This window comes from Leuresthes tenuis, unplaced genomic scaffold, assembly GCF_036924035.1.
Source record: "Leuresthes tenuis unplaced genomic scaffold, fLeuTen1.0.hap1 SCAF_7, whole genome shotgun sequence".
NCBI classification, from domain to species: Eukaryota; Metazoa; Chordata; class Actinopteri; order Atheriniformes; family Atherinopsidae; genus Leuresthes; species Leuresthes tenuis.
In genome coordinates this window covers 25,058,380-25,070,898 of record NW_027325361.1, presented here as the reverse complement: position 1 = coordinate 25,070,898, position 12,519 = coordinate 25,058,380, and the positions used below count along the sequence as shown (strand labels likewise).

The 12,519-nt window shown below is 40.8% G+C and overlaps 2 protein-coding genes across 2 annotated transcripts in view; one reads left to right on the top strand and one right to left on the bottom strand.

The window, feature by feature from the left end:
- The window catches only part of dtymk (deoxythymidylate kinase (thymidylate kinase)), a 284,610-nt gene that overhangs the window by 220,655 nt on the left and 51,436 nt on the right, over window positions 1–12,519 (bottom strand). The window lies entirely within an intron of this gene.
- Window positions 10,868–12,519, top strand: part of farp2 (FERM, RhoGEF and pleckstrin domain protein 2) — a 31,989-nt gene continuing 30,337 nt past the window's right edge. Inside the window, exons 1-2 of the mRNA XM_072390132.1 lie at window positions 10,868–10,982; window positions 11,576–11,798. Coding sequence (XP_072246233.1) covers window positions 11,598–11,798 — 201 coding nt within the window. The 5' untranslated portion in view covers window positions 10,868–10,982; window positions 11,576–11,597. The remainder of the gene's footprint in view (window positions 10,983–11,575; window positions 11,799–12,519) is intronic.

The window sequence follows — 12,519 nt, the reverse complement described above, 5'->3', positions numbered from 1 at the left end:
TGAGCAGACAGGCTTTAAGAGGAAGAACCAAACAACTGCCAACATGTGAGGTATGCAAAGCAACATCTGGCTAAGCAAGAAAGGTTTTGGAAACAAGTACAGTGGACAGATTAAGCTAAGAAACCAAAACTGAAAAAAAGACTGGTTTCAACCACAGGACAGTGATCCAAATCAGCACTAAAGAAAATACATGAAAAGAAAATTAAGAACGTAGAAAATTAAGTGCACATTGTTTCAATTATAACATTTTGCATATCAGGACTTGAAATGAGGTAAATGCAGCATGAGATGAAAAACAAACCGTTACATATTACACCATGAAGAAAAAAAAATTAATTGAAATGCAGAAGCAGTGTGAGGAAAATCTAAATCGAATCTAACATTATTCTGGAAGAATTTTGTCCCACTGTTTTAGATTTGTAAGTATTTGTTTATGCAAAGCTCACTTAATGTCCCACCACAGCATTTTCATCAGGATTAGGTCTGGACTTTGACTGGACCATTGCAACACCTTGATTCTTTTTTTTTTTTCAGGCATTCTATTGTAGATTTGCTGCTGTGTTTGGGATCATCGTCCTGTTGTTGATCCAGTTTCAGCCAAGCCTTAGCTGTCAGACAGATGTCCTTATATTTGTCTCAAGAATACTTTGGTATACAGAGGAATTCATGGTCGACTCAATGACTAGTGGGTGTCCAGGTCCTGTGGATGCAGAACAAGCCCAAATCATCAGCCCTCCACCACCATGCTTGACAGTTGGTATGCTGTGTTTGGTTTTCGCAAAACGTGCTACTGTGCTTTATGACCAAACCTCTGCACTTTGGTCCCCCATCCTGAGCATCTGTTGGTTTTCTGAGCTTGGCAACGTTTATTTTTAATTGGCTCTGTATGAATTGGACCAACTTGGAATGTAATTAATTTGATTTGATCGAATTATAAATGCATTACAATGAACAGAATTCTAATTGGCTTGAAGGACTATGTCTTTGAAGTGCCCTGAAAGGACATTTGTTGTGATTTTGCATGATATAAAAAAATTTAATTGAATTGGTCTCATCTCTCCAAAGGACATTGGTCCAGACGTTTTGTGCTTTTTTTCAGTTGTAATTTTGCAAACCACAGTGGTGCTGCCAAGTCCTTTTTGGAGAGAATAGGCACTTTGTCCGAGCAACCCTTTCAAAGAACTCATACTTGTTCAGTCTTTTTCTAATAGTACTGTCATGAACCTTAACATTTAACATGCTCACTGAGGCCTGTAGAGTCTGACATGCAGTTCTTTTTTTTTTTCAGCTTTTCAGAGCATTACACCGTCTGACCTTGGGGGGAACTTCCTTGGATGTCCACTTCTGGGAGGATTGGCAACTGTTTTAAATGTTTTCCACTTGTAAATAATCTTTCTCACTAAAGAAAGGACTTCAAATAACCTTATGACCTTAAATGACAGCAATAATAGTTTCTCCAAGATCGTGGCCGATGTCTTTCCTCCTTGGCATTGTGTTACCATACACACCCAGGTGTTTATGGGGGAAATAAACACCTGGATGAGAGAGAATTTTCTACAAATAAATGAAGACAAAACTGAGATCATTCTGTTTGGTAGCAAAGAGAAGAGGGTCAGCATTGGTAAATATCTTGAGACTCAGGCCCTTACAATCACTAACCAAGTTCATAACCTTGGAGTGTTGATAGACTCAGATCTGACTTTCAGCAGCCACATCAAAGCTGTCACCAAGGTAGCTTTTTACCAACTCAGAAACATCAACAGAATTAAAGGTTTTCTCTCCCAAAAAGAATGGGAGAAACTCATCCATACATTCATCTCCAGTAGACTCGATTACTGTAATGGTCTTTTAACTGGACTTCCCAAAAAGAGCATGAAACATCTGCAGCTCATCCAGAACACTGCTGCTAGAGTTTTAACCAGGACTAAGAGATCTGAACACATCACATTAGTTTTAAAATCTTTACACTGGCTTCCAGTCAGTCACAGAATAGATTTTAAAAGCCTACTGATGGTTTATAAATCCCAGAACGGTTTAGGCCCAAAATACATCTGTGATATGTTCAGAGAATATCAACCCAGCAGAGCTCTTAGATCCAAGGACTCAGGTCAGCTGGTCCAGTCCAGAGTCCAGACAAAACACGGAGAAGCAGCATTTAGCTGTTATGCTGCAAACAAGTGGAACAAACTGCCAGTGGAGATTAAACGGTCACCAAATGTATACATTTTTAAATTTAAAAACATTTTTCTCATGCATCTATGCATGAAATCTGCACAGCATCTTCTCGAGACTGTTGCTTGTTTTTAGTAATTTATATTCTCTTTATACTCTTATATTCTTTTATGTATTTTTAATGCTTCTTCCACTCCCCGCTGCAATGCTTTTATTTTATGTAAAGCACTATGAATTGTTTTGTACATGAAATGTGCTATAAATAAATTTGACTTGACTTGACAAACGCTCCAGAGCAGCAAACTTCCCAAACATCTGCTATCATAGAGGAGCTCACAACTCTAATCAATTAATCAAGCATGGTTGATGGGCAGCACCTGACTGCTACTTACACTGTTTTGGATTTTTTTTCTCTTTTTGTTCCTATGGAAGCAATCAGGCTGTACTTAGAGTTTCATGCACGGCTTCTGTACTTTGGCGTAGTTTTTCCGTAATCAAAATAATACAGTGTAATGTCTTGTTCAGTTAAGTTTGTATTTACCTAATTTAATGAATCGGTAAGGACCACTTTTAATTCCAATCAGTTTTATTTACATAGTGCCAAATCACAACAAATGTCATCTCAAGGCACTTCAATCATGCAGTCCAATTCAAGCCAGTTAGAGTCCAATTCATTGTAATCATAATCCAATTAAATTCAAAATCAGTCCAATTCATACATACATAGCCAATTCAAAAACCATTTCCTAGCTATAACTCTTCGGTCCAATCTGCAGTCCCGAGTGTGCATGAGGCGACTGTGGAGAGGAACGATTCCCTTTTAACAGGAAGAAACCTCTGGCAGAACCAGACTCAGGAAGGGTGGCCATCCGCCTCGACCAGCTGGGGTTTGAAAGAACAGAAAAGAGGGGACAACAAACACCATTCAAAGGATACAAGCTGAGACAGGAAACACAAGTTACTGGCAACAATAATGCCAAATGTACATAATGTCATATGAGAAATTAAAAGGGGGAAAAAAAGAGGTCTATAGCAGCTTAACAATGGGATGTTTATGGGTCACCTGTGTCAAGCTTTAACAAAAAGGAAAGTTTTAGGCCTAATTTCAAAGTTAGAGAGGGTGTCTGCTTCCCAGACATGTACTGGAAGCTGGTTCCACAAGAGAGGGGCCTGATAACTGAAGGCTCTGCCTCCCATTCTACTTTTAGAAACTCTGGGAACCACAAGTCAACCTGTAGTTTGAGAGTGAAGTGCTCTGATGGGAAATATCTGACAATGAGATCTTTAAGATTTGATGGAGCTTGGTCATTAAGAGTTTTATATGTGAGAATAAGAGTTTTAAAGTTTATTCTGAATTTAACGGGGAGCCAATGAAGAGAAGCTAATACTGGAGAAATATGATCTCGCCTGTTAGATCTCATTAGAACTCTGGCTGCAGCATTTTGGATCGGCTGAAGGCTTTTTAAGATAATTTGTGGGACAGCTCACTCCAGTGGGAACTCCAAGGTTCCTCACTGTAGTACTAGAAGCCAAGGAAATGCCATCTAGAGCAACTACACCACACCTGATTGAAATGATCAGCTCGATGTATCAGGCTTTGCAGTGGCCTGATAAGGAGCCATTCATTTGAATCAGGTGTGTTGGAGGAGGGAAACATCGAAAACATGCAGGGCAGTGGGCCTTGAGGACCAGGATTGAAGAACACTGAGCTAGACAACAATAACAACTTCAGTTTTGTCTGAATTTTGATGCAGACAGTTCTGAGTCATCCAGGTCTTTATGTCTTCACAACAAGCTTGTTGTTTGACCTACCCATTGGTTTCACAGATAAGTACAGCTGAGTATCCTCATAGCAATGGAAATTTATGCCATGCTGTCTAATAATGTTACCAAATGGAAGTATGTATAAAGTGAAAATAATTGGTACAAGCACAGAACCCTGAGGAACTCCCTGACTTACTCTGGTATGTGATGAAGAGCCTTCATTTACAATAACAAACTGGAATCTATCAGATAAATATGACTTAAACCAGCCTAATGCAGTTCCTTTAATCCCAATAACATGTTCAAGTCTCTGTAATAGAATGCTGTGATTGACTGTATCAAATTCAGCACTGAGATCCAACAGGACACGCACAGACAAGGCAGCTACCAGAAGCTAAGAGGAGATTATTTGTAACTTTCACTAGTGCCGTTTCTGTGCTATGATGCCCTCTGAATCTTGACTGAAACTCTTCAAACAGATTATTTTGGTGTAAATGATCACAAAGTTGAGTTGCAACTATTTTCTCAATGTGGTGAGGAGTCTGCCACTAAGACCTGGGCCACAGTAGTGGCACGCTGGTCACGTGTGGGAATGGCAAGCGTGTATTTACTGAAAACGTCAGTCATAGCAAGGACATTTTCCAATCCATTGCGAGCTGGTTCCAGCACAGTGTAGTCAATGGCCAGAATTTCATAAGGCTGGGATGCCATCAGATGTCCCATAAAACTATGAGGTTGGGCATGTTTGGCAACTTGGCACCGCTCACATGACTGATACCAGTTTGCCACGTCGGCAAACATACCTGGCCAGTAACACTGGAACCTTAACAGTGCCAATGTTCTTACTGTGCCTTGATGACCATACGCTTGATGAACCTGGGACAAAACCTCTTTTCTCAATGCATCAGGCAACAATAGCTGCAACACAGGTTCAGCACCATTGGGACAAAAGACCTTGCACTACAAAACTCAATCCTCTTCAATCCAATGTTCTCCCTTTCCAAACAGTACCAACCCAAACTCAGACAGCCTCTTCCGCTCCTCAAAGTTGGGACGACGCTTCTCCTTCCAAAAGGCACTGACTTCCTGAATGACAGGAACAGGGCAAAAAGATCAAGGGGTGCAAGCTCGGGCAAAACAGTAACAGCAGCCTGACTTGCTACAGTTTTCAGGTGCAAAGTCTGCTGCAAAGGCCTGGGCAGAGATGTCCCCAGAATTACAGCTTCAATGTTGTGACCACCAGGTGGATGCAGGCGGGAAAGAACATCAGCATTCTTATGTTTCTTCCCTGATCTGTACTTAATTCTAAAAATCAAAGGAAGCCAATTGAGCTGCCCAACACTGTTCTGTAGCCCCAAGTTTTGCAGAAACTTGTTGTCAGTGTGAACAACACACTTTGAACCCAATAAGTATTCTCTAAATGTTTCCATCACAGCCCATTTAAGAGCCAAAAACTCCAGTTTCATTGAGCTGTAGTTCTGCATATTATGCTCAGTAGGCCTCAGACCACAACTAGCATAAGCAATGGGCCTTTCCTTGCCTCCTTGCTCCTGGGATAGCACGGCCCCTAGGCCATCATGACTTGCATCTATCTCTAGGATGAAGGGCAAGAAAAAGTCTGCATAGGCAAGCACTTGTGGATTTGTAAGTCTGGTTTTCAGTGCCTAAAAACTCTGATGATACTCCTTGGACCAGTTGCCATCAACACCCCTTTGTGCTCTCCTCTTAGACTTGTTAGCTCTAAGCTCTTAACATTACTCCGTAATTCGTGAGTTGTTATACTGGCACAATGACCCTCCTGCAAGACCTGGAGAATGAAATCTGGGGCACAGAGGACAACTCAAACAAAGCCGGCCCATGCTGTTCGAAGAGCTCTTTGTAACAATTGCGAATCGCATTTGTTACCTCTGCAATTTAATGACCACTATTTTTCCGAAGCCAAACTGGACCGCTGATCAGAGAAAGGGGGAATGTGTAAAGACAGCTGGGAATGAGAAGACACACATACTCAATCACATTCCCTAGCAAAGTGTCCAGGTTGGCGACAGCATCTACATATCACAGGGCTGGTAAGTGCAGACCGATTGTGCTGGTGAATGCTCTGCAGGAGAGCAATGCTTTGACTCAGCTGCTCTTGCTGGCATTTTAAACTTCACGCATCTCACCCAGCTCAGACATTTGAGTGAAATTAACCACCTTATGTGCACGACCCTGGATTGCATTCTGAAGGCCTATGGTGGAAGGGACAGAGTCACTTCGGGCCCTTGTGCCGCATGGAAGACTCTCACGCTCCCATCCAATTGCTTCAACCCTGACATCAAGCATAGTAAGAGTTGGTCGCCTGCATACCAACTGCTTTAACTCACGTCAGAGAGCACCGTCTAAGACTTGCTCTACAAACTGGTCCCTCAATAACATTTCTGCATTTGGCAGATTAGTAGGTACACTCTGTTGTACCTTTTCCATGAGGGCCATTAAAGCAAGTGAAAATTCTAGCAAAGTCTCCCCTTCTTGTTGCTGTCTAGAGAAAAATGACTCCTGCAAAGTTATATAGGACTCCGAACATCCATATGATTCCTGCAGTGCAGCAATTATCCTAGCTGGGTCTTCCTTTTGTTCTCTAGAGCGATATTTTATCTCTTCCCAGGCACCTCACCAAGGTGATCAAACAAAACGAACGCCTGATCAGATGTAGACTTGTGCCATGTCCTCATGCACCTCCTCAAACTGGTCACCTAACCCCATACCTGAACTACCCTTTTAAAAAATAAAAAAATAAATAAAATATGCAATGGGTTGTGCGGGCAAGGCAGAGTGTGCAACACTAGGGTCGGGACTAGAAGCCTCTCATTATCTGCCTTCAGTTGCGCAACCAACTCCCAGAGTTCTTGCAACTCTTCCTCCATAATTACAACCAAACTTACCACTGGATAATTCAGCTGCTGTTTCGCCTTGGCCAGCTACATTAAGCAAATTTACTTCAGTTTACAAGAAGAACAGAGCTGCAGGAGCACCAAACCATACCTGCAGCAATGTCAGAGGGTAGACAACCAGGAAGCGAGTGGAGACTAGAGCTGAGAGCACACAAACCAATTGCAGCCAAAGCCTGCTTATATAGGCTGCTGTGTTTGAGTGACAGGCTGGTAAGTGTCATGCAATTAGAGGGACCAGTTAGCTAAAGTCAGATATGAATATAACATTCCTCCTGCTATATCAACCATATAACTTTAGGCATAAAAGGGAGATTGATAATCAGCTATAAAGGTTTGATTACAGGCTGCACGGTGGTGTGGTGGTTAACACTGTCACCTCACAGCAAGAGGGTTCCAGGTTTGATCCCCACCTGGAACTTTTCTGTGTGGAGTTTGCATGTTCTCCCCGTGCATGCGTATCTCTCCGGGTACTCGGTCTTGCTCCCACCATCCAAAAACATGGCAAAATTGTCCTTAAGAGTGAGTGAGACCGTGCATGGTTGTTTGTCTCATTTGTCTCTGTGTGGCCCTGTGATGGAGTGGCGACCTTTCCTGGCCTCTCGCCCGATGATAGCATACCCCCCATTGTTCTTATTCTCTTCAATTAATGATGAACAATAAGCAGTTCTAGCTTTACAAAGGGCTTTCTTGTACGTTATTAAACTATCTTTCAAGACTATTTGAGACTCTACTAAATTAGTGGAACCCCATTGTGTCTCCAGCTTTCTTGCAGTCTACTTTAAAGCACGCAGCTGTGGATTATACTCAGGAGCCAACCTCTTCTGACTGATTACCTTCCTTTTCAGAGGGGCAACATTGTCCAGTGTTGCATGCATTGATAGTGCTGTCAACAAGAGAGTCAAATTTTGCTGGAGTAAAATTTAGGTAGCCATCCTCTGTCATATCTGCACATGGCAGTGAGGAAAATAATGATGGAATTAACTCTTTAAATCTGGTTACAGTATTCTCTGAGAGACACCTTCTATATGTAAATGTCTTCTCAGAAGCTGTATAGTCAAGCTCAAGAGTATGATTATAAGGCAGTGAGTAGATCTGTGAACACTTTGAGAAAATCCAACTGAATCTAATATAGAATTAAAGTTAATATTTAGGCTGTCACTTTCAACATCTACATGAATATTAAAGTCACTACAATGACTTAATCTGTACTCAGCACTAACTGGGATAAAAATTCAGACAGAAACTCAGAATAAGGGCCAGGTGGACGATACACAACAAATAGAAGAAGTTTTAGTGATTTCCACTTTGGGTGAGAAAAACTGAGAATCAGAGATTCAAAAGTGATAAAACTAATCTTGGATTAGTAAGCCTGATCTGAAGATAGCTGCCACTCCTCCTCCTCTACCTGTGGTTGGAGGAACATGAACATTTAAATAGTCAGAGGGAGTTGATTCATTAATGCTAACATGATCGTCCTGCTGCAGCCAGGTTTCTGTAAGACAAAATATATCAATATGATGATCACAGATCAAGTCATTCACTAACAGAGACTTGGAAAGGAGAGATCTAATATTCAGCAAACCACATTCATTAGTTTTATGTTTTTGTTCAGTTCTATTTTGTGTCTTTTTTTTGCTCCTTTTGTGTTTATTGCTTTATTTAATTTGGGTGGTGTAGGAGCAGGCACAGTCATTATGTGGTTTTGGGGGGTAGCAGCAGGTGGGAAGCTACGAAGTGTACACGACAACATCTCTGCATCCTGGTCTCAACCCTGGGCTGGCATGTTTTTGGATGACTAATAAATTTGTCCATATTTCTAGAAATGAGAGCTGCCCCTACCAAAGTGGGATGGATGCCGTCTCTCCTAATCAGACCAGGTTTTCTCCAGAAAGATTGCCAATTATCAATACAGCCCACGTCGTTTGACTTGTTTTTTTTTGTCGTGTCCCAGTATGTCAAACTTTAAAACATTATTTTTCAACAGTGTATTCCAATATGTACAAGAACATAATCCAATAATCCTTTAAAAATGTCTCAAAAACTGAGGTGATCGATAGGGGAGAAACACAGACAATTCCTTAATCTAGGACGGGATAAAAGCTGGTTACAAAACATTTACAAGCCGCAATACCTGCCAAAATTGTGCAAACATTCCTAAGAAACAATGCACAAACTTTTTATGTTAGCAAGTTTAATGTTTGCGCTTGTTTAAAAAAATTAAGAGATACCACTTGCCCAATGGCGTACAAACTTTTTGGTAACGCTTACAGTCATAAAGAGGATTTGTTTGCTCATTATGCTACAGTGTGGCAGCGGTCGGTGAAGCATGTAGTGCTGTTTGTTCTGTGATTTCCAGTGAAACATCTTATAATTTGTATATTTCTGCTGAGAGTTTCTGAAAGACCTCCATTTTTGCTTTGTCACTGGTTGACTACAGAGAGCACCTAGATATTTCAAACTCTTATCATTGTCACTACAAGGATAGCAGGTGTTAAATCTCTGATTCACACAGGAAAGCTCATGATATACATGATTATCTACACGGAGTAAATCGTATTAAATTAGATCAAATACAACAACAACACTCTTTCTTTGTCCATCTTATCATGATCACTCATCCTTTTAGACATGTTATGTACAGAAAACCACAGCCAACAGTCACAGACTATTACAAAACCATCTGTCCGGCTAATTTCATTACACATGGGTGCTGTGAGGTGGTCCTGGCCTCTTTGAGGATAATGAATGCAGATCAAAAGATACCTTGGAGAACAGCCAAGTCAGTCAAGCCAGGTTCTATCCATTATTACTCTATTTAGGCATTAACTTAATTTCGCAATGACATGCTTCACATTGACACAAAAAAATAAGGAAATTAAGAATGGGACATTTAAGCAACAACATTCAGTCACAATGGCAACCACGCACAAGAGTTGGACGAGTAAAAATGCTTGATGTGGACTTACTGTAAACAGATACATAGCCTTGTGAATGGCCCGTGACTTCTACTGCATGCTGGAAAAGCTCTACTCCTTGATTTCTTAGCATTAAAAATCAATTAGCTGGTCAAAAACAGTTTAAGCTTATAACATTTTCAGTATAGTTATACTGTTTCATTAATACATAACCTATTAATGAATTACTTTAAAATGTATATGTGTTTTTTACTTTTCCTTCTGTCAAATACACAAATGTGATGTATGGGAAAACCTATGAAAAATACATTAATAAATAAGCTCCTCCTAATAAATAAACCCCATATTCAGTGAGGGACATGTATCCAACAGTCCAAATTTTTCTCTGCATTGACACCTGCACTGCCAGATCAAAATTTTCAGTGTTATAGATAATGTCATTAAAAACTTATTGGGGGAAAATATTATACTTGAACACTTAATTTTGCATTTTTCAAATATCGCAACTTTGCTTATTGCTCCGCTGAGACCAGCAGGGGGAGCTCTGTCATAAAGTGAAAAGGGCCACTTGTTCTGATCGCAGTCGTTTGAATCTTGCTTTTGATCTGGGTCTGGTTCCTTAGTTTTTCAGGAATAATGTGATCCACCTATGTTAAAAGACATAGACTGTATTGGATGCTCGTGACACGCGCGAGCACGTGATACAAATGTTTTGAGAAATGTGTTTCTATATTTGGACAGTTAAGGAGAAACTTGTGACCATTTAATGTAATCTGCATGTGGAACACTGTAGCCCAGTTTCTATATGTGAGACAAATCCATAACGTCACCCCAGAACTAGTTTGGAAAAACAAGCTTTTTATTTTGTCTCAGTGACACGGTAAACTCGGGTTGCTTTTACAATAGTTTTCCTCGAGGTTCTATGAGTTAAAGCTATGTGTTTTACAGAGTGACATGTTTTTGTTTTTTTCTCCATCCATGAAATCTATTTAAAGTCAACGAAGGTAAATCTTCGCTCGCTCCACAGTCTACTATCTGTGCCCACATCTGAACCAATAGTAAGACGAACGAGACTGTTTCAGCCAATGACAAAGTAGTGTGAGTGCGCACTCGTTTCGGTGACGAGGACCATGGACTGGAGTAGTGACCTACTCGGTGTTACAAACTTTTAGCGTTTTGTGTTATTTTGGGCAAAACGGTAAGTTTAACATTGTCTTACAGGAACATTTTCGTATTTTCTTCCAATTTGGTTACTTTTTATTTGAGTAAAAACTCAGTTTAGGATTTAAACTTCGGTTCGCTACTCGTCGGTATGGTTGTAAATTCGTAGTTCTGGTAATCAAAACGAAAATAAACCTCACCTTAGTTATTTATATGTGCCTATGTAATGTTTGTATTTTTTATTTAATTAACTTTTCATACTGACGAATATATATGCGTTGCCCGCAACTTTAGCCCCCAAAAAGAAAGAAAAATGCTAATTCTGTACGACGTTGTTTCTTTTCATATTTCAGGCCGTTGTTTCTGCAAAGCTTCAACCTATTGTAGAGTCCATCGGATACCATAGTAATGGCTTTTGTAATTATTGGCTGCTGATCCTACATATGTCAGCTCTGTGTGTTACGTGTGTATGAATGATTCTCACATGTCCACAAACTGCTTCAGACATGAAGCATGCAAACCTCCAGTTAAACTGGTCAAACACCAGAAATTTGAAAAAGGGGATGTTTCCACCGCTTCGTTGTGTTTTCGTTCTTTGCATTGATTTAATGTAATTACTGTATATTGCAGGAGTCAGCGGCTCTGAGGAGTCATGGGGGAAATAGAGGGCTCATATCGGGTCCTGCAGACCCCCGGCACACGGCTGGGAGCCCAGTTCAATGCTGGCATCAGCACTCTGGAGCCGGGCCAGAGCCTCAGTGGCAACATGGTCAGCGGGAGCAAAACCCATGGGCGAGGCATGCAGATCCGTGTATATGGGCTGGACGACTCCCAGGAGTTCTTTGACATGGACGTAAGTTTCAACTGTTGCACAGCGTCATTGGTTTTCCTTCATCCTCTTTTGTTTACTCTGGGATAAACTGGTGTTTCTTACACAGCAGGCACCATGTCAGCTTACAGTCCTTGGTTACCCCGCTTGGGTTGGTGACAGCTGCCATATGGCTTTGGTGCTGAAATCCCTTCCTTCTTAGGGCTTCTTATTAGGGCAACTTAGTGTAAATCACCAGGGCACGTTTAAGTTTCTTGGCTGTGATTTCTGCTCTACGCCTAAGTAATGTTATTAGAACTGGTAGTTTTTCTTTATTCTTTACACAATCTAGTTACTGGCTGGTTTCTGCTGATTAGTTTTTAGGAAAGATTTTGGTGAAATACATTAGCAAGCATGCACATTCTTGTCAAAATGATTGCCAGTAATTGTATTGTTTTCACAAAGATAACTTTTGAGAACCAGCCTATTTTAAGATTAACAGTGGCTTTTATGATCCGCGATGTTGCACTCCTCTCCTGTTTTTACTTGGCAAGTTGCAGAAGGAGTAATCCAGGCAAATAGGAAGCAATAAGGAAGCCACTATATCAGAGCGTGTTTCCTGCCATTTCCTGTGGACAGAAGAATAACCATGCGGTGTCGGCACGGTGATTAAATACCCAATTCAGTGGCCAATTGATTGAGAAGAATAATACTGGATCTGGCAGCTGCAAATTGTGTTAGAATAGGTGGTGTATTTATACTGCCC